Here is a 21,832-nt window from a genome sequence, read left to right as displayed (position 1 = left end):
GGTTGTCCTTATGTGCCCCCGCCCTTGCTTTAGATACATGCTGAGCTCGTGCTCAGTTAATTTTGGGGGGAAATTTATGCGGCATGTGTTCCACTTTGGAAGTTCCTCAGTGTTTACTGGGCAAAAGAATGCAACATTGTTGCGGTCTGACAGCATTCATTGAGCAGCCAAGTTGTACTGTGATGCCCTCGCACGTGGGCAAGAAGAGCCACAGTCACTGATGCACTTTCTGTCATGTATTGAACGGGACAAATATTTATACATATATACACAAACTAAGAATGCTCGCAGGGAGCAGCTGTGGGCCATAACTCATGGGGCCACACCTGTTAAAGACAAACTTACAAGAACACATTGCATCTGTATATTATCTTCGACTCTGTTATAGTGTTTTTATGCAATACAAAGCTTTTTTTTTTTATTTTAAAAATATTTTGAAATGTTTATAGGGTGGCAGGGGCTTTATATATGAGTGAAACGAGTTTCAAACTTTGCCGTGGATTGAATTAAACTCTTACTATGGGATTTCACTGTGCATCAGGCGCCATGCAGTGTGGTTGTCACTTCCCGAATTTCATCACGTTTTCACCCACCAGGAGAAACGGGAAGTTCACATTTATTTTATTCATAAACATGCCCCCCGCCACCCCCAGTTGTTCTAACCCAGCATGTTGCTGTGTAATATCGCTGATGAGCGCATTGATAATGAGTTTGAAATGCCGCGTCTTATTTTCACATTTTATGTCAACGTTTCACATTTAATTTGCACATGAAATACTGTCCTTTGTTCCAGACTTTGGCTGAGCCTTTTTTTGATCGACCAATGTGTGTTTCAGTCTTTTATCTGAAACATTTTGAATTGATCTAATCATTTGATAGTGATATATTAGATACACTGGCAGCCTATATTACTGCAACTATCCAGAGTTCATATATTCTAATCTATTTAATCAATTTTGTGGGGTGGGGGGTTCCCATATAAGTAAAACAAGACATGTATATGGTTTCATTTTACCCAATCTCATGCTGACTTTGCTGTACTTTCCATTTGCACTACAACAATAAATTATCATACATAAGCATTTATTTCGGCATGGTTATTTGCATTTATTTTAACCGCTTCTTACAATAAAACAGTATAACATTTGATTGTGCGTAAAGCAATGCTTTATTTGGCCGTTAGGTGGAATCATAACACTAAACATCCATACAGAAGTGTTAACATAATCACGTGGATTGATTGTAGCAGTATTTTTCCCAGTGTTACAAAAAATATATATATTCATTCTCTCGGTGTACTACGTTGTTTGACCAGCTCTTTTCAGTTTCTAAGTCATTTAAGAACATAAGATGACTGATGTGTAATATTATAGGCCTATATTAAATAAATGAGATCATATGTTGGGATTTTCTTTGGTTTCCTAGAACTGCTGTAATGTGAGTATTTTATCCATCCATCCATTTTCCGATCCAGTGAACCTCACAAGGGTTGTTGAAGGTGCATTTTTTTAATGTAAAAAGTCATTACATTTGTCTAAACCAGCATCGATTCAAAGATGAATTACAGCAAAATGTGTAAAACACTTTCAAACTCAAGTCACTCCACCGCTGGAATGGTCGCGTCCGCCTTTACGGCGTCCACCAAAAAGCTGAGTTCATTGCACAACGTCTCGTGGCGGTACGCCACGCGGATTTGCGCCACGTTTGTGCGTCCGATGTCGTTGCCCTCGGGGCCGTCCTGTAGGTAGTTGTAGCCCAGGAAGTGTTTCTTCTCCTGGAGACAAGACAAGGGGAAAAAAGCATTTTGGGCTCTTTCACACAGTTTTTTTCTCCTCTCTCCTTTTGGTTGACGATATGAAGCAGGGGTGCCCCGATACGTTCATCGCCATCGTCCGGGAGCTCGCGGACTGGTCCAAAGTCGATCGCGAGGGGTGTAGATGGGAAAAAACAAACAAACCCAAAACATGCGTGTGTCCGTTTGCGTGTTATTAATGTGAGGTATATTTTTTTAGTTAGTGCACCGTGCACCCTTATCATTCCATCGGTCCCACTTTCACAAAAAGTATTAAAAAAATAAAAAGGGCAGGTCACCTTTAACCGACGGTGGCGCGTGAGCTGCATCCCGGAAGTTGTTAGCGGTCAGCTGTCTGGAATTGCAGCTTGCCATCAGAGCTGTTGCACTATATCTTTTGTTGTTCGTATTATTGTTATTCAGAGTGTTTACAATTGTATAATTCACCGAGGGCAATGGCAAAGAATTGGAATCTAGAGTGCAGGGAGGAGCATTTTAAAACGGTACACATGAGCTATGATCGTTAACATGCTGCATCCCACGCCTCCTCGTCAAGTCTTGACTAAAAGGTAGGCACTCATTTGCTTTTCACAAACTCACAAACTTTTTTGTCTACTTTATTTTTCAGTTTCTTTCATTGTTGTGGCTATTGCTCAGCAGGGCATGCGTGTGTAAGTGTGTGCATATGCGAGCATGTGTGGTAACAGGTCGATCGCGGGAGGTTGGTTGATCGAAAAGTCGATCTTTGGTCAAAATAGTTTGGGCACCTCTGGCTTAAACAATCCTCATGTTTTGATGGGTCTCTCCATGTTTTACACATAGTACGTACCAAATTTCTCGTTGCCAAATTAAACAAATTACATGGGCTGAAAAGTCCAGTAATTCTCGTGTGTACTGCTGAACCACAATTTGATCCCATGTTGCGCTCCCTCGCAGTGTCAACTATTTGGCGGTTTACACAGGTGAAACCCAGGTTTGGATATACATTCAAAAAAATGTTTTTTATGTGCTCACCTGGTGCGACAGGCCGCTTTGCAGCACGCTGTTTCTGGCAATCTCGCACAAGTCACAAGTGCTGAGTTTCCAGAGCTGTGCTGCGATGGCGTACTCCTCCATCAACGCTTCCTGTCAATGTTTCAACGCCATTTCAACCATGTCTTTATCATGCGCCGTAAGGTACGTTTGGATACGGCAGAGGTTCTAACCTTTGTGTAGTGGAACTGCATGGGGTCGTCGGTGGACAGAGACACAGACAGGCCCTTCTGGAAAAACTCCCTGAGTGGGTTTTTGGAGTACTGTAAGAATAGGCTGTTGTTGCTCAGTGGCGACATGGCAATCGGGACCTGGGCCAGGTAGTAGAGGTACTGCAAGACCGGACTCTGGTTGACAGGAGACATCCCAAATGAGGATTTGAGGACTTGACTGTCACGATGAAGGAGTCGTTTACTGTTTGTGAGGTAAAAAAAAACAACTGTCATCTTTATGAAAGCGCAAGACAGCCATCACCTTCTTCAGGTTGAGGCCGTGGGAGATGTTGTCCGCCGTTAGAAAAGCAGACACCAGATGAGTGATGGAGCCGGCCTCGCCGCAGTGAGGACGGAACTGGAAGGTGTTCAACCCACGTTCCCTTTGGAAAGAGAAAAATTAAAATGTGGACATTTTATAGGCCATTCATTGTGTGACAATTCCAGAGGTACCTTGACTTACAAGTGCCCCGACTTAAGACTTTTACACGTTGGGAACCGACCCCTTGGGTCAGTTTTTAATAATCTTTTTTGCTTTGTGTTGCAAGCCAAGATTTTAGTTAGTCGCAAGCGTCAGATATGTCGCAAATGTGAAGTTGAGACAGTGGTCCCAAACCACTGGTACATGGGCCCTTTGTGACAGTGTCTTTACTGTGAAGACACAGATGTATTCTTCTAGACCGACTCACTTGCGCAGGTTGCTCAGCACCATGATGTTGGCGTACATATAGAACAGGTAGTAGGTGTACGGCGGGTTATCGTCTGCCGTCCATGACTCAGGCTTCGGACTTTGATAGGAGAACAAGTGGTCACTATGTTTGGACTCATCATCCACACTGTCAAATCCTGTCACCTGTAGAGCGAGATGAAGATCAGAGTTGAAGAGCAACGTGACCAGAGAACTAAACATCACCTTGGTTTGTTTGACGCGAGTAAGGCATTTACATATTTTAAGAAAACGTGAAGCGCCGGGTGCTTCTGCGGGTTGACTGTGGCCTCAAAGATGGGGATGAAGATGTTCTCCAGCATCTTGGCGAAGTTTGGTATCAACTTCTTTGACCTGAAAATGTCACTGTAAGACAGAGGAACGTCTTTAGATCAAACTGATGCGCATCCGGAAAGGCCCTTTTGGATCCGGATAGACCTTCCGAGAGCACTCACTAGATCCGAGGGACCTGGATCATCCATCTCAGGTTTGGCGAATGGACTCTGTGCTGAATAAACCAGGTGGCAAGGCGCACCCATTCGCTGGCGGATCGTCCGTAAATCGACAGACGAGGCTCGGCGTGTTGGTACTTGCTCTCCTCCAGCTCCTTTGCCACTTCCTGGAACAGATCGCGGGAAGTTCTCAATATACTGAAACAACCGTTGGGTTATCATACTGTTACGTCCTTAACTCTTATTGATGCGCGGTGCCGATTGACCTCGTCCGTATCTTTTCTTGTACAGGGGGTCCTCGGTTTATGACAGTTGATTTATATTGATATGGCTCAAAAAGGGTTTTAATGCAAATATCAACTGTAATTATGACTCAACAACTGTTGACACGGGTTAGTGATTAGACTCCAGGCGGTGAAACGGGTGACTTGCGACTTGTGTATAAATGCGGGGTAGGTCGCTGCCATAGAAACGGAGTCCGTTGTAAAACCAAAGCCCCGTTCTAACGGAAACAGAGGTTCAAACTAGTGCCGATGAAAAGTTGACACACCTTGATGAGACGTGCAAAGTACTCTCCCTCGATGTAGTTGTCGGTCTTGAGGTAAATCTCTCGCAGTTCACTGGCTCCCACTGGGTTGTACTTGGAGTTGAATTTGTCAAAGCGATGGAATGTTTGTCTTCCCTGCAAAGGTCAAAGGTTTACTATTTGCAACCGGCTCGCTGACCATTTCGACACTTTTCGTCCTTACAGCATGCACGTCCAGTGAATCCACTGTAAGGTCGTAGGGGTCCATGTGGAGGCTTTTGAAGACCTGCTCCAGCGTGTACCTCTGGCCGCCCTTCTCCAGGACCACGCGGCTTTTCTCCGTCTGGTATGTGGTCTTGATGAACTTCAGCAGGTGCTTTTGGTTCATGCAGCCAGCAGCGTGTATGTGCGTGTCCACCTTTTGTTTGATGGCGCAGTTTGGTTTTAGGATACCAAGGGTTAGCAATGGTTTATTAATAGCTCAAGTCGGGGTTCGCAATCAGGCACCCACCAACCTTTCTGACGTTGTAAAAATCCCTGTGCGAAACGCTCTTCAGCTCCTTGAGCTCGGCCATTTCATTCAGCATTTCATGAAGGTAAAATTTGGAGGACAAAAAGTTCAATCGTTTGTGGCAGTACGTCTTCCTGCAAGACAATGGAGAGTCAGCCGTACCTGTTTGAATCTTCAAATTTTTAACAACGTTTTTGGGACTATGGAAGCTCGAGTACCCATTAAAGTCGATCTGTGCCCGATATAAAATCCCAATTTATATTTTACATTTTTCCTACGAGCTACCAACGCTGTCAACCATGTAGTATAGGTAGTCCTTACGTGGGGCCATCAGCAATCATGGCCAGCACGTGGCTCAGGTCGATGGCAAAGGTCTCCAGGTCCGGGTAAGGGAGCCTGCGAGGCTGCTGCTGTTTCAGGGCCTCTGCGCTGTTGTAAACATGAACGATGCCGTCCTTCATCTGCAACTCGTAGTCCAAGTTCTCGGGAATGCTCTCCGTAGAGTATGGGTCCTCGTCTTTGCGGGGGAACGGCCAGATGTCTACTGGTCCAGAGAAGGAACGATAAAAGGCTGTTACCTGATCAAAAGAGAAGGGTCTAAAAAAAAAAAGTTTGTTTCCCCACCTGGCAAGACCTCGTCCTCCTCTCGCCACTTCTCCCCCTCTGTGTTTCGGAGGAACCGGGCAATGATCCTGGGAAACCGGTGGTAAGCCAACCGGGAGTACTTTTCCCTGATCACCAGAGCTCTGAGGAGGCTCTTGGCTGCCTGCTCATAATCATCGACAGTGACCTAGAATAAGCGCAAGGATTCCGTATTACATCCTGGGAACCTAAATAAAACGCCCAGTGAGCATTTTATTTGGGCCTTTGGCCTTTGCCAGCTAGTAGCAGCTGCAGAAGGGTGTCACCATGAAGGTCGTTGATTATGACAGACATGTTTACCCCGGCGCAGTAGTCTCCACTGATTGTCACTCTCTGGAAGTCGGGGAAGCTCTCTGAAAAAACGGGTTCGGGTGTGGTTGGGGACATCACGGGCGAGGGTGCCAACAAGCCGCAGTCTCCGGTGGGAATCTGCAGGGACAGCGACTGGGAACGCTTCATCATAAAGTTCTTCTTCCTGGTGACGCACAGGAGAAAAACGGGTATCACTCAAGAGAAAACCCAGCGAACCGGCTGTCATTGCCTGGTGAGCCCGTCTTCCCGGACAGACCTCTTGACTGTCTCCTTGGACCGCTGCTCGGCCAACTCTTTTTGTAGGGTGCGCTCACGGTGCTCCCGCAGGCCAATGGGACAGTGCTCGGGTACGGTAAACAGGGCCATGGCGTCCTTGGTATCCTCCTCCTTCAAGGCTGAAGCGTAGACCTTTTCGGCCAGCAGACGCACCTTCTCATCCACTTCGCTCATGGACATTTTTGGGAAGAGCCGTGGCATCTCCGCTGAAGGTTCGGGGCGGATACATTGCTTTAGTTTAAAAGTGCATCATTGAACTACTGGCTAACTGCGACAGCAAACACAAAGCACTATAACGGTTTCTCAGACGGGTTCACGTGTGGAGACTCAGCACGTTGTAAACGTTGATGCAATGCGGAGACCGCGTCTTTAACGACAATAAGCCTCCCAGTAGACTCTGATGTGGTAACGACACACTGCTCTATCTTGTGTGTGTTCATGTTTACATTCCAGTGCCTTAGTAGTTGCCTCCTTTCTGCCCCGCCATCTTATTTTATGCTGACACTTTCTTTGCCACGATTAACAGTCGAGGTGACTCTGACACATGGTCCCTCCGCTGTTTGTGTAACTCTTGTTTACAGTCGACTTAGCAACTTGTTAAAATGTAACACTTCTTGACATCTGGTAGCCACCGACATGGAAATAACATCAGTGTGGGGGCCTCACTTGAGGACCCGACATGTTTTGAAACCCCATACCTGTAAACATGCCCCTTCCGGACTTGGGTATCACTGGCTTTTATGTGTCCCACGTGTGGTAAACAAAAATAGACCCCGTGAACCCTCCTTGAGACCACACAGCTAGCCGTAAGTTGCGCAAGCTACGATACTGTGCTTCCTGTTTTAGTCTTTTGGTGGTACAGTGCACTTCCCCGTAATTTGTCACACCTTTTGTTTTATATTTCTTGAGTTAGATTGAGTGACTTTGCAGTTTATAGTGTTCGTGCTAAAGACAAGAGAACGCAAATAAGTTGATGGTGTGAAACGTGAATACCGTGAGGGTTTCACGGTATTCAAACACGCATTGGGAATTAAGGACAAGCAGTTGCTGTGGATACTTAAGGTCATTTTGTTGTCATTCTTTACAGAGTGACATCGCCAACTGCTGGCCTGGCATGCATATTTCAGCGCTTTTAAACATTTTCGCAGGTCCATGTGATGGGTTATTATCACATTAAAACCTAAGAGGGTGCGCTAGGCCTGTGTTGATAAGTCAACAATGAGTCTGACGTAAGCGACGTCGAAGCGGAAGCGCCGCATCTTCGACCTCCGGATTTGGCGGTTCTGCTCCTTTTGTCCTGACCGGTTTGACTTCTCCTTTGCCCTTCTTGTTCAGGAACCTAGATTGTTAGTTAGTCGTGTGCCTCTCGACACACCAAGCGCTAACACGTAACTTTATCTTTACACGTGCCGCCACCCTGGCGCACACTGTCCGTCACGGCCAATATGCCTCCACAGGCGACACGTGTGTGGCTGCCATCAACGCGACAGCTGAGCGATTCCTCACTCGCCCTTGACCTACATCACTGGAAATTGACGAAACCTGACCTGCTCATCTAATATAACTTAGAACTTCATACAAGATTATGCAATTCATCGGTTGGTTTTCAAACAATGTATACACAACTAAGATAGTAAGAGTGACATAGTAACATTTTACATACATTAAAAATACGTTTTCCCCAACTACAGTTAAAATCACTAATTATGAGCGACCCTTCATTCCCATGGAAAGTTTCCAACAAAAACAATTCCTGTCATTTTGCAACCTGAATTCACTGTCCCAACATTTTTTGGTTTGTTTGTTTCCTACCTTCTGTGGTAGTTTGGGCCATGCTGCCTGCTTCTACGCGTTCACCCTTCTTGGGCAACACTTCTATCGTTTGCTCCGGCCTCTTCTGGAAATGTCCAACTTGTTTCTCGGAGCTGATAGTTTCTCAACTGGTATCCTTCTCACTCACTCTCACTAGACTTTGAGGCCAGGCTGTTCATGCGCTGGTCATCTGGACTATTTTAGGCCATTGGGAGTGTCGTGGCGAAGGTGGGGGGGGGACTAAATCAGGTGGCGATGTCACAACTCGGGGTGGGCCCGCAAAGGAGGGACGCCGAGGCTCTTAACTAATAACGAAACCATGAGAAAGTCTGAATTGTGCTCCTCCTTCTAGTGTATGTGCTTTGGCCACCAGGAGGCAGTATAAGACATCTATATGTAATACATGTAGATTTGAGGTTGGAACACGAAGACCATTGCAAGATAGTTGTGGTAATATTAGTCTTTTTTTGTTGTTGCAAGAGCATAAATAATATACGACTGGGAGTATTGCTATATTGTCTGTCTACATGTGTTGTTGCACCATTTGTTCAAATATCAACTGTTTAAAGCAGTGGTGCTCAACCTTTTTTCACTGAAGAGCTACTTTTCAAGCGATCAACTGCTACCACACGTGCATGCATATTGTAGCTCACGTGTACCGTTTTAAAATGCTTCTCATGGCGCTCCGTATTCCCGTTCTTTACCATTCTTCACACCCCCCGCGATCGTTCCGCAGACTACCGATCAAAATGATGTTAGTCAGTCAAATACGCAACATGTAAATGCCTCAGTTTAGTTTTTCAGTTCACTTTAACCAGGAGTGGCATCAAACAGCTTCCATTTGTCATTTGGCTTCACTCAGTTTTCCTAGTGTGCACATACGCAACACGGACACCATTTAAGTTTTGCGCTTATGTCGTGAGACTCGCATTCAAATTGTGATGAGTGCTTATATTTCTTTTGCCCTGCTTTCACAGTGAGGCGTTTACGGACTCCTTTATAGTTTTGAGTGTTAGCCATCTCTAGTTACTGCGCGTTGGTGGAAAACAATGTTAGGTGTGGAGACCGTGGCTGGAATTATAAATAGACGCTCTGGACACCCCGCTGACAGTCGCCAGGTGGAAGGATAATAGTCACTGACCTCTCCCAAGGCAAGGTGTGGATTCTTGCTTGCAGAGGATTCCTTCTCTTCTCCTCATTGTGACCTGGGAAGATTGCACATGAGGTCTAACAAAGGCCAACAAGAGTTCCCACTGGGCATGGGTAGTAGGCACTGTACGACCTGGTCGTGATTACTTAAAGCAGTTATCCTCAAGCTGGGGATTCCTGGGTAGATTGGGTGTCCGGCTGCAAAATATTATAGCAATTAATTTAAAAAAAACACACCACCTATTGGGAACTTTTTATTTATTTATTTTTCAGTTTTTTTGCAAACCATCAACTAAAAGCAAAGCTTCCCCCTGGAATGATACAGCCAGAGCATTTTTGAATGTTCTGGCTGGTTGATTATGTCTGAAAATGTTTTTATGTGATTTAAAATCTGAAATTATATACAGCAATGTGTAGGAGCTGAGCCCTGCCGCAAAGAATGAAAAAAAGTGAGCATTTTACCCAAAACACACACACACACACATTCACACACACAATATATAATTTTCAAACTCGTCTGTACAAAAGTAAATGCTTGACAGATTTGATTTTGGGGAAAAAAAAATGCTCAATACCTGTACCTGCATTGTACACCAAAGACTGTCCATAAATCCCACCCCCCAACCAGGCTAAACTAACATACAAAGATGTTAGAACAGTTCAGCTGAATCGCTTGAGCATACTTCCTTGACACCAATTCATATTTTGGCGGAATTCAAGGATTACCTGTTTTTTTTTCCACTGGTATTTTAAACACAAGTGTGTACAGAGCCCAAGTAGGAGTTTGTGAAAAGCAAAAACAGAGAAAGCCCCTTCAGTAAATTTGCTGCGTCACGTTCGCGTGAGGCTATCTATAGAACTTTCCGTCCGCTTTCCTTTTAAAGGCAAGTCTTGGCTGATTTGGAGCCTTGGAGGAAATGCCAGCTCTCTGGAACTGCTCTTCCCATGCTGCAAGCGGAATGTCAACTTTGATGCCCTTCGCTGGCAATCGGCCCCCCGTTATTCCTCCACCCACATTGACTCGGGCACAACGTGAGCTAGACACTCACCAAAATGATCGAAGATGTCAGCCAGATGATTCAGTCAATTGCACCGGCATCAATGGAGCGCTTGTTCCTATCAAGGTTGTTTATTAAAGCCTCTTGTTCTGTCACATTGAAACAAATCCACACATGCATCTGTAGATTCATTCATTTTAGAGTTATTTTCAAGATCCTGCTCTTTGTTTTCAAATCTCTTAATAATCTCGCACCACCTTACCTCTCTGAGCTCATCCGCCCCTACACACCTGCCCGGCGCCTCAGGTCTGTGGACCAGTCTTTGTTAGAAGTACCAAGAACTAAACTGAGGCTCAGAGGGGATCGAGCCTTTTCTGTTGCTGGTCCCTCTCCCTGGAATGACCTCCAACTGAACATTCGGCAAGCCTCCTTGCTGCCCATCTTCAAAGCCCTCCTCAAAACTCACTTGTATTCTTTGGCATTCGACTCAGCATGGCTTAGATTTGTTCTTGATTTTACTGTCTGGTGCTTTCTACCGCCTTTATTACCGATTTGTCTTACTGTTTATTATGCATGTTAAATTGCTCCATGTACAGCACTTTGTATGCAGTGATGGCTGTTTGAAAGTGCTCTATAAATACTGTTGACTTGACTTGACTTGTAGAAATAATATTTTAAAATATTCTCTCTCTCCTAGATATAAAATGTAACTTTTTTTAAGATATGTTTTTATTAAATCATCTTACATCTGCATGTCGCTCCGATGCACACGACTCAAACTATAACAGCGTTTAATTTACAATTAGTCTATAACCAACAACGAGGGTTAAGGAAGTCAGCAGGCTTCATTTACTGTTTACTTCCTGTTTGTTGACCTACTTCTTATATATTGGTTAACAATGTAAGTTTGTGTTGAGCCAAACAATTACATGATAAAGCCCCCCCCCCCTCAAAATAAAAATAAAGAATGAATCAACAATTTGCAACACAACTCTTATGTGTCCTGAGTAATGAATGAAATACGTATTTGTTTGAGGGGGAAAGTGCAAATAATTATCTACCCGCCAGACATTTGCCCAATTTTAAAACCGACAGTTTTACTTACTGCGCATGTGGAATCCTGCAGAGAGCCTCGGTGAGCTTCAAGTCCTGCTAGAGGAAGTTGAGCAGGAAGCTTTGTATGATGCTTCTTTAGATGAAGGCTCATAAGGGGAGGGCCGCTTGGTTTTATTTAGGATCGGGCTTGCACGTCATGAGTTTTTGGTTGATCAAAAAGTAGATCTTTGGTCGAAAAAGGTTGGGCACCCCTGTTGTAAAAATAAATAATGATAAAAATAGTAATAATGGGGCCAAGTGTTTAAAACATGTAAGATTAAAAAACTTGTACTGTAAATAGAGCTCTTATCTTGAACCGCAGGAACGAATTGCTTCATTTAAAAAAATAATAATTTCCTCTCCAATGCGGAAGTCAACTATCAGGTCGTAAGGCCCTGGCGAAATCAGTCAGTTTGAAAGCGCGTGTCCTCTCTTGTGCAAAAGAGCCACAGCTTACCCCACCTGCCTCAATGCGCAACGTAGCACTGGGAAAGTGGCTAACTCACTTTCTGTCCCCAAATTGAAAACGGAGCAGCGCAGCAAGTAGGAGAAAGTTAACAGCATGTGGACTTTCACACTTGCATACGCTTTAAGATATAAAGTGATCGTCACACATTTTTGGCCATAACTCGGGACAAATAAATAAATAAAATGGACAAACAATAGCTCCTATTTAAAAAATGATGTCTGTCGACCCACCTCGTAAGTTGAAGGACCACTTCATCAGCGACTGAGTGTTTGTCCAACTTTTGCTGCTAAATTGTCTCAATATAGAATAATAACGATGTGCAGTAAAGTTTTGCCTTGCCTTTTTTCTTTGTTTCTTATCAATGTTACCTTGCCTCGAGTTAGCTGCATGTCGCTTCATATGTTTGATAGTAAAACTCGATTGTACCAAATATGCTGTACCAAAAAAATGTACTTATGAATGAATACATAGACTGTTAAAAGGGTTGTTTTTTGTTTAGTTTTTTTTTAGACCAGTATGACGCATCTCCATTCACCTTGGGCCAGAATGCCCTCCTGGATTGCTCTAATCGTTGCTGTTTTCCCTTTTTCCTTTTTTTTCCTCCCGTTGCCTGTTAATAGTGAATAGATTGTTGTGGTTGTTGCATCGTGTATCCAAAGCGACTTGAGAACCCCGAGGTAGAACAGCTCTATGTAAGTGACAGCCATTTACCATTTCTGAGAAGCGGCTAGTACAACTTGATACTATTGTAGCTTTTACTGCCGGTACATGAGCACGATGTGAGCGGTTTATTACATTCAAATATGAAAAGAAGCAGTTTGACAACATGCAAACTGCAGGCCTGCAATTTGACCGCTAGATGGCAGCATGCCGCTCCTCCCCTCACCTCGTCCGCGTGGCCTTCTTGCTCGATGCAATCATCGGACACTTCATTAGGGACAGCTATCCAAATACAAGAGCTGTATAAAAAGTCCTTACAAAGATCAAATACTTCACTGAAGTTACAAGCGGAAACACAAGCAAAAAGCAATGGGGGGGACACATGTATACAAGTGCATTTCAATAAATTAGAACAGGGAGGAAAAAGCAGATTTCCAAGTGACTCAACTAATTTTTATATATATATAATATATATATATATATATATAATATATATATAATACAAATATTCAGTCTATGTGTAGTGGCTCTCTATATCCAGTAATTGACCATTTCCTACCGGGAACGGCGAGAACTGTGAATAACAAGCTCAAATACTGTATCTACCCCAAACTGTGATTGTAAAACAGTTCCGACATCATTGCAAACTCAATTTACGACTTTCTTCCTAAAACTGAACAATTTACAGATGAATGGATTTTTTTAAAAAATGCACCCGAAGCTCGTGAGATGCGTGCGGCGATGACTCGCCTGAACATCCCAGGCTAAACTCCTCCAGGACATACACACAATGCTTGTTTCTGTTTCTGTGGCGAGATGTATCACTTTTGCCTCGTCTCTGATTTCTAATTTCCTACTTTGCAGATTAGACAGAGCTTTGGCGCCATCTCGTGCTGCTGGGTGAAAAAGAGTACAGTATTTAAATTCTGTGGATGGGTTCCGCAAGATAATCTCCCACCAAAAAATATATACTGTGTGTGTATATATATATATAAAATTAGTGCATTTTTGGTGGATTGCTGTGATGTATAAAATTCACTTTTTGAAATGAACTCTGAAATAAATTCTGTTTTCCACCACATTCAAAATTACAGAGATGCACAAGTATATCAACACACAATTAAAATATATATTTTTTTGTAACTATGACTCAGCTCATTACATATTTAATAATTTCCCCTCCACAAGCAGTTCATTTCCTTTCAAATGCTTCCGGCGATGTCGTCTTCTCCAGCTCATACACTCTTTCTCAGTTCCATCGGCCCTCGCCATCTATGGCGCTTGCTGCGTGGGGCGTGGCCGGTCCTTTTCACTCCTCGTCCGTCCTTTGTCTGTGGTGAGCAAGCACACCCAACAAGGGATCGTCTCCGGCCCGGGCGCGTCCGTGGGTTCGTCTGCGCCCCGGCGGCGGCGGCCGATGGCGATCATCTTGTCTTTTGGGGCGGTGGGCACCTTTTTGTTGTTGTCGTGCATCTGGCTCAGGCGGTGGATGAGGTCGTGGTAGGAGCACGAAAACAGGAAGCAGCCGGAGGTTTTGGACGGTGAGCGTCGCCTTCTGATGTTTAGTAACAGTCTACAAAAAAAGAGATGAAGTCTTTCGAGTTCTTGTTGACAGGCAGGTGGTCGCCCCAAAATCCTGCGTGCGTCTGTTTTTTTTTATACCCCAGCAGCTACATGACATATTTGTTGCTGATAACATGATAAGCTATCCACTGCAGTAACCGCTGTCCCTGAAGTGGTTCAAGATGGTCTTGTGTTCTGCTTGCATGATGTCTTTAACAGCAAATTTTTATCACAGATGGCTTCATGTGTCGCGAAACGTATTTTTGCCGCTGCTTATCTAGCACATTACTGTCATCCAGCATTTCTTTTTAAACCAATAGTCAAAAAGTTATTTGGATTGTGCAGATGTCCATCCTGAGAGAATACAGTCATACCTCGGTTTTCGACCATAATCCGTTCCACAAGGCTGTTCGAAAAGCGATTTGTACGAAATCCAAAACTATTTTATTTGCCCATGATACACTATGCAGAAATAACAACAACAAAACCAGTCAGATTTGTGTAAATCACAACAAACGGGAAGCGTCACTTTCTCGTGTAAGGAAGACGAAAGGAGTCGTTTGGCGTATTCGGGTTTGCTCAGTTTGGTCGAAAACTGGTTTTCAGTCATAATCCAAGGTGTAAAAATATCAAATTTTCTGGTCGAAATCCGATTTGGTCGATAACAGAGACGTTCGAAAACCGAAGTTTGACTGTACTTGAATCTTTCTATTTGTCTACCTGGAGTCCGGCGATTCAGTTTTTGTGTCCCCGTCCCGCTGTGATGGTTCCATGTGGACGTGGACCGTGGCCAGGTCCCTCTTGATCAGCAAACGCCCTTTGAACCTGACACAAACGCGAAGTAACATGAGGCCTCTGTTTCGTTCTGAGCAATTTATTGAACAAAGACTGCGGTCATCTGTCTCGTTCAGTAGGAAGCAGCATTTTCGGCCCATTTTGGCTATTTGCGTCCTTGAAATTTTTGCAAGTCAAGCGCCCAAAGCCAGTTTCACTTGAAACATCACATTTGAGTGGAATGTTCATCCTGTGTGGACCCACAAAAAAATTCTCAAGAGCCCATTCCCAGTATAACAAAGGAAGTTTTGCATTTTGTGTGATCATTTTGTGGTACATTTTTGGTCATTTCTAGCGGGTCCTTTGAAGGCATTTGTGGTTTATTCCGATTGCTACCAAAGTGAAGCGTGTATGTATATTGTTTAGAATTTAAGTTTTCGTCCCTGTGCATGTGGGTCGAGAATGCAGGCAAAGTTTGATGAATCGCCACTGGATCTGTAGCCCAATCAAGAAAATTCAGCAGTCAACCAGTTTCACTTATCCAAATAAAAGATTAATGAACATGTCGATCATGAGTAGGTAGACCCACAAAAAAAAAGGCTTCTTATTTTCCTTTGAAGTAGCCATTTGGGGGTCTTTGGCTTTGTTTAAAGACAAACTTGTCCATGAGGTTTTGGACATGGATGACACGAAATTGTGAGGAATTTGAGTTGACTTGAGCGCATTCGGACGCAAGCTTGACGAGTCACCGTGGGTTCGATTTTGAAAATGAAGCCACAATGCCAGTTTCACTTCAAGCAATGTGAAATTTGGTCGGTCCAATTGGACCCAGTAAGTTGGAAATAAATATTTGGAGGTTGTTTTGACGATTCCTTAGGCCCTTGAAAGAAAACTTCTACTAGACATGAGTCCATTTTCGATTTTGAAGAATGACAATTTTGATGACTCAGCATGAAACACAAAACTTCCTACTCAATTCAGTTTGAGGAGCCCTTCAACCGCAAGCTGCAATGACGACGTCGATTCTGAGCTTTCATCATTTCAGTGTCAGCGCAGATGACCGCATGAGCTCCCAAATTAAGCTAAAAACAATGTGAGCACTCACCTTTTCCTTGCAACGGCGCTCCTCACCAGCGGCATCACCGCGATCAACACGCAGCAGCAGACGAGCGTGCGCAGCGCGAGCCTCATGTTGGTGGGGGGGCCGGCGAGAAGAAAAAAACAAAACTGCCAGGGATGAAAGAGCACAAGCGAGTCAGAACTGTTGTGAAACTTTTTAGATTCAGGGCAAAAATGTTCGTTGTGTTGTTATTGTGACTTTGGGCTTATGCCAGCAGGATCAGCACGAACCTAGCCCAAATAGCCATGAGAATTAAAAAAAAAAAAAAAGCCCAATTTTGATCGGGGAAAAAAAAGGCAAAAGGTTACATCCTTTCAAATCTCATTAAAAAAATAAATACTGATAAAAGCAATATTGTGGGAATAAAAAATGTGATGTTTTTTTTTCCAAGAAAAAAGTTACAATAGCAAAGATGTCAGGATAAAAAAAAAGATTAATCTTTCAAAAATGTATTTGCATACACTGTAAATGTATGTAAATTTATAATAATTCACTGCTTTATTCACCCTGCAAGGGAATTTAAATGGTAAGAGTATATTAAAGTCAAACTGAATTTTACAAATACAACCTTATCTATTGTGATTGCAATAGTGCACTTTTTCGATGCCTTTATTCTCGAAAATATAGGTGCATACCGTATGTTATAACTTTCTTGAAAAAAATCGGACTTTTTAACTGTAGTAATAAAAAAAAAGTACTTACTCATGAATCTGATTTATATGACGATATGCGTCAAAACTAATTGGTCCAAAGAAAAGGTAGGGACAATTATTACATATAAAATGATACAACATAATAATTTGTTGGAAATTATTTTGCCGACCCCCACTCATTTGAACAGATCTGATATGAGAGCTCACCAATGTAAGTGCCCCCCCCCCCGATTTCCCCCCAAAAAGGTTCATTGAATTGTCTCCATTGTATTTTGTCAAGCAGTCGCACAAAATAAAATCATCTGGATCCTGATCCTTTTTTTTTTTTTTAACTACTGTTCTTGGGTCTAGATGATTATTTTGCGCAACCGCTTGACAAAATAAAATGGAGTCAATTCACTTGCACGTTTTTTTTTTTTCCTCCAGTCCAGGAATGTCATAGAAGGAGTCATTTGAAAACGTAAACACAGGCGAACATTTATGGGAATAAAGTGTCACATACATTTATCTGGTTCCTAATCGTTGAGACAAATCATTAACACGATCGGTGACATCACATCAAATAATATAATTAATTATTTATCACACATTAAGCTCATTTGAAAAAAAAAATATTGAAGAGTGCCCTTCTCATTAATAGTCCAAAAGTAGTTCTCAGCTTCAAAAAAGTTAATAAACCGTCTTTGATGATCTCCTGAATTTAATGCGGCTCACTGCCAGGCCTACTCTTAACACGGGTGGTCATGCTGTGGTCTGCGGGCCATAGGCGACCATCCTAAATTCTAAAATCCCCCCCAAAAAGTGCGATCAAAAGCATTCATTAATGATTTGAACCACAAATTTGTCACAAAAAAAATCAACATTCATCCCATCCTATTTTTTGACCATCCCAGGTGACTTAAAAACAAATCCAGAAAAAGTCCAAAGGTGAAGACGCGCACGGGTGCAAATAAGAAATAAAAATCTCCTACCTGAAATTTCCGAGTGAGTTGGCAAGGTGACGAAAAGGACGGTGGTGTCGTCGTCTTTAGTATGTGTGGAAGTCTGACTTTTACGCTGAGGACATGCGAGTTTTTATAGAGGCAGCAAGGAGGAGAGGGGGGGGGGGGCGAGCATTGGGGGGGTACCTGAATGCCAGAGCGCGAGTGGGAAGGGCTGCGGGACACTTGATGTCACCCCACATGGAGAGCAGAAGCATCCGGAAAAGATGAGCGGCAACGGTACAGTACACGCGTGCCGCAAGCAACGGTTAGCGCACATGGTTGTTTTTCGCTTCGTTTGCATAAGTTGGATTGAATGAGTGCTTAGGCGCTGTTTACGTTGACATTTTTCTTTCTAATGTCTTTCCCTCTGCAGCTTCAAAAACCTCAACAGGATGTGGGAAATTAGAAACAACGGAATATAGTTGAAACACTAATCCTGGCTTGAAACGCAACCCTAAAACAGAAACCCGAATTGGAAATATTAACCCTTTTTAGAAACCAAGTTTGATACCCTATCTTGAAACCTTAATCCTGGTTTTGAAACCTCCACATTTAAAACCCTCACCTTGTTTTTTAACCCTTAACCCGGGCCGAAATCGCCCGAACCCAAACGATGCCTTGAAACCCTAATTCTAATCCCAAACTTGATCTTGAAATCCTAACCCTTGATTGAAACACTAATCAGTGCTTGAAGCCCTAACCCTAACTTGAAACCTTAACCCCGGCTTGAAAATATACTGTGAAACCTAAACACTTAATTTGAAATACTCACAATGTTTTGAAACTGACCAAAAACCCTAACTTGAAATCTTGCACTAATTTGAAACCCGAACATTTTTTGGAACCCTACCCAATGCTTTGAACCCTAACTTGAAACCTTAACCCTGGCTTGAAACCACGCTTTGAAACCTAAACCCTGGCTTTAACCACTAATTTGAAACCCTAACCAATGCTTGGAACCCTAAACTGAAACATAAGTCTGTCTTGAAACTCTAATTTGAAACCCTAACCCTGTCTTGAAACCCTAATTTGAAATCTTAACCCTAACTTGGAAACACATATTGAAACCCGAACCCCGGCTTCAAATTGTAATTTTAAATCCTAACATTTATTTTTTGAAACCCAACCTTGACTAGAACCCCTACCTTGAAACCTTCACCTTGGCTTAAAACCTCACTTTGAGGACCTAACCGACTTTGAAACCTCAAGCATGGCTTCAAGGCATACTTGGAAACCGAAACCGTGACTTTGCCTTGTTTAAAACTCCAACCCAGGATTCAAGGCCAACTTTAACGCTACAACCTAAAACCTTGACCCTGGCTTTAGAGTAGGTCTGAACGATTTTGAAAAATAATCTACTTGTGATTCTCCCAGCTGCTGCTGCTGCTGCTGCTGAAGACTTGCGAGGCCTTCAACAGGAAGTTGAAATCCTCACACAGGAAGTTGCTGACCTTGCAGATGAAGTGGAGGTAAGCGCGACTGTGGCTGAAAAAGGTCGAAAGGTGTCATGGGTCATTAATGGCGATACGTGTCGCCGCATGGCTTTACTCACCTTAGGTGGGCTCCGAGCGCTTGTGCGCCCTTGAATGGCCTCTGCATTGCTACGGCAACGGCACGCACTGTCGACATTGTCGTATGGATGCGCTTTATCGAAAATGCAAATGTGAACAGTACACGATACGGTAAACTGAGAGCACTTGTAAGAAACTGCTGTAGGCCACAACTCGCGCTCACTCGCTCACGCTGGACGATCAACTATTAGCGTCATGCATTTTAATTACGCGCAATCAACCCGTATTGTTTGGTGTTTTTTGTTATTGTTAAGTGTCCTTGGGTGTGTTGAAAGGCACTTATAATTAAAATGTATTATTATTATTATTATTATTATTATTATTACTTCCTTGTCATTTACTGTTTCTATTTCTATGGCAGCCCATCGAGGTCGGCCAACTCATTAGTTCCTTAGTGCAAGTTAGAGCTCCCTCTGCTGGTTAGTAAGTCGTGAAACCTGAGACGCTTCCGTTGCGTCGCCTCCAAACATGGTCAGCTTGTTGATGTCAACGTGAAATAAATGAAGTCCCATGTGACGAATGATCCTAATGACGCGTAGCAGCGTGCCGTGCGGCCGCCTCGTCTTGTTATTTCAAAACACCGCGAGCGTGCTTCTCGTCCATGACTGGCTCAACTTTTATTTTTCATATTTAACAAAAAAAAAAAAAAGACATTAAAAAATTAAAAAAAACTTTCCTGGCCAACAACATCCTCACCTCGTGTCACTGCAGGAATGGCTTTTATTTTTGTCGCATGTTAATGGAGCCAGTGTGTTTGTCGGCCACGCGCAAATGTTTTTTTTTCCCCCATTTTTGAAATCATAAAATGCTTTCTTTTATGACACATTATCAAAACATTTGACTCACCCTCATCTTCTTACAATCATCGTTCTTTACAATTGAGCTCTATCCAAAGATGCCTTAAAAAAAAAGCCTCCTTTTTATTGACGCGTCTGTTTGTTATTACGCTCATGATTGCTTATGTTTCGTTTTGCGTATTTAGCCGCGCTAGCAATCCCTTCACTAAAACAAATAAGATGTTTGAAGCATTGACAATGGCCTTATTGGGCTTTTACATCATTCAACATGAACATTTTCACCCTTTCATGCACTCTGTAACCTGATAAAACGATAAGCTGTCCACTGTTGTAAACACTGTCCCTGAAAGGTATTAAGTTTTAACGGGGTGTCAAACTAATTTTTGGCGCGAGCCACATTTTAGTTACCGTTTCACTTGGAGGGCCGTTATGACTTGAAACCATATCAAGAAGTCAAGAATAACTGTTGATTCAACTATGGTCGAAATTACTATCATGAGGAGTTTGGCTACAAGAAAATGCTTAGAATATATATCTTATTTATTCCATATAGGATTAAAAATTTTGGTTGACATTTTAGAAAGGATCATGTCAGTTGATATGCTTGATTTGCTTTCACATAAAATGATGTGGCGGGCCAGATCTGGCCCCGGGGCCTTGAGTTTGACATCTGGTTTAAGATAACAAAGAACATGAAATACAGTATCATACTATTATACTATTGCATCACATCTTGAATCAACAAAATCAGACGTGTAAGCACTTGGTCAAGCTTTTTTTTCCTCCAACTTTTATTGAGTACAATTGGATTATTATTGTTATTATTAACTGTAGCATGTCTTTGAGTTTTCAATTGTGTTTACCTAACTATAAATCCACACAAACCACCGAAGCTAACTTCATGCGGTCATTGTTTTTCCACTAAAGCATGCGTATAAAACGTGTTTATGGGCTTGACCCCCACTACGTTTGATTGAGAAATTGTACCTAATAAAGTGTCCTGTGAGTGTACATGGAGTGATTGATGTGGCCAGTATAATTTATTACTCCACCAGACCTTCCTGTGAGCTTCGAGGCCCCCTCCCCGGTGGGGTCCCGCTAAGCGTCATCTTCAATTAACGACCTCGAGCGGGACCCTACCTGCAAATATACATGAACAATTTGAGCGCCGAGAATGTTGTTTTCTCAATCGGAGCGAGCGCACATCAGTCTGGAATGCGCGCCGCCGGGTCAGTAGAACACAACGTGAGCGCAGAAACGCTGGTCGCCTCCCACTTGACGGGATATTCTTAGACCCCGCGCTTCTATTTATAGGCACCCGCCTGTCTTTTATTACTCCCCCAGATGGAAAGGTTTGAATTAGCGCGCGCTATGCGCAAGAGCGCATCAATTGCATCGTGTAGAGATGTCACACGTGTCACATAGTTTACATTTATAAGCACACATGTAAGCTGTTCCGATGAAGGGGGAATGACTCATGATTGTGTGGATTCCAAGCAAGCGCATACCAAATTCAATCAGGGAGGATGTCAACATTAGGTTTGTGGACTAGCTTGATTTATTTTTTAATCACATTTTTAATGTAGGGCCTCTTAAAATCACATTTTATTAGCCTACGCTTACACTATGATGAAATAAACCCACTCGACCTACTGAGCCACGGCCGCTGTGTTTTGATAGTCTTTATATTTTACTTTAACCCTTTCAGAGACAGCGGTTACTACAGC

General features: G+C 43.0%; 1 protein-coding gene across 4 annotated transcripts; it reads right to left on the bottom strand.

Annotated features, from left to right (window-relative positions):
* Positions 1 to 1,157: 1,157 nt before the first annotated feature.
* On the bottom strand, positions 1,158 to 11,713 carry ampd3b (adenosine monophosphate deaminase 3b). 4 transcript variants are annotated; one of them, XM_052060549.1, is made up of 18 exons: positions 11,526 to 11,713; positions 10,472 to 10,569; positions 9,556 to 9,620; positions 9,415 to 9,478; positions 6,442 to 6,667; positions 6,174 to 6,348; positions 5,856 to 6,021; positions 5,553 to 5,772; positions 5,236 to 5,365; positions 4,944 to 5,138; positions 4,745 to 4,876; positions 4,198 to 4,361; positions 3,982 to 4,108; positions 3,726 to 3,889; positions 3,299 to 3,419; positions 2,998 to 3,171; positions 2,807 to 2,917; positions 1,158 to 1,774 (listed from the first exon to the last, which is right to left on the bottom strand). In XM_052060549.1, the coding sequence occupies exons 4-18, from the start codon at positions 9,470 to 9,472 to the stop codon at positions 1,598 to 1,600; spliced, it is 2,340 nt and encodes a 779-aa protein (XP_051916509.1). In that variant the 5' UTR covers positions 9,473 to 9,478; positions 9,556 to 9,620; positions 10,472 to 10,569; positions 11,526 to 11,713; the 3' UTR covers positions 1,158 to 1,597. The 4 variants fall into 4 exon arrangements, with proteins under 4 accessions (XP_051916509.1, XP_051916506.1, XP_051916507.1 ...); XM_052060546.1 differs by having other exon boundaries at positions 9,570 to 9,620; XM_052060547.1 differs by lacking the exon at positions 9,556 to 9,620.
* Positions 11,714 to 21,832: the final 10,119 nt, after the last annotated feature.

The sequence above is a fragment of the Hippocampus zosterae genome, chromosome 3, assembly GCF_025434085.1.
Source record: "Hippocampus zosterae strain Florida chromosome 3, ASM2543408v3, whole genome shotgun sequence".
In the NCBI taxonomy this organism is placed as follows: Eukaryota; Metazoa; Chordata; class Actinopteri; order Syngnathiformes; family Syngnathidae; genus Hippocampus; species Hippocampus zosterae.
This window is presented reverse-complemented; position numbering and strand designations above follow the sequence as displayed.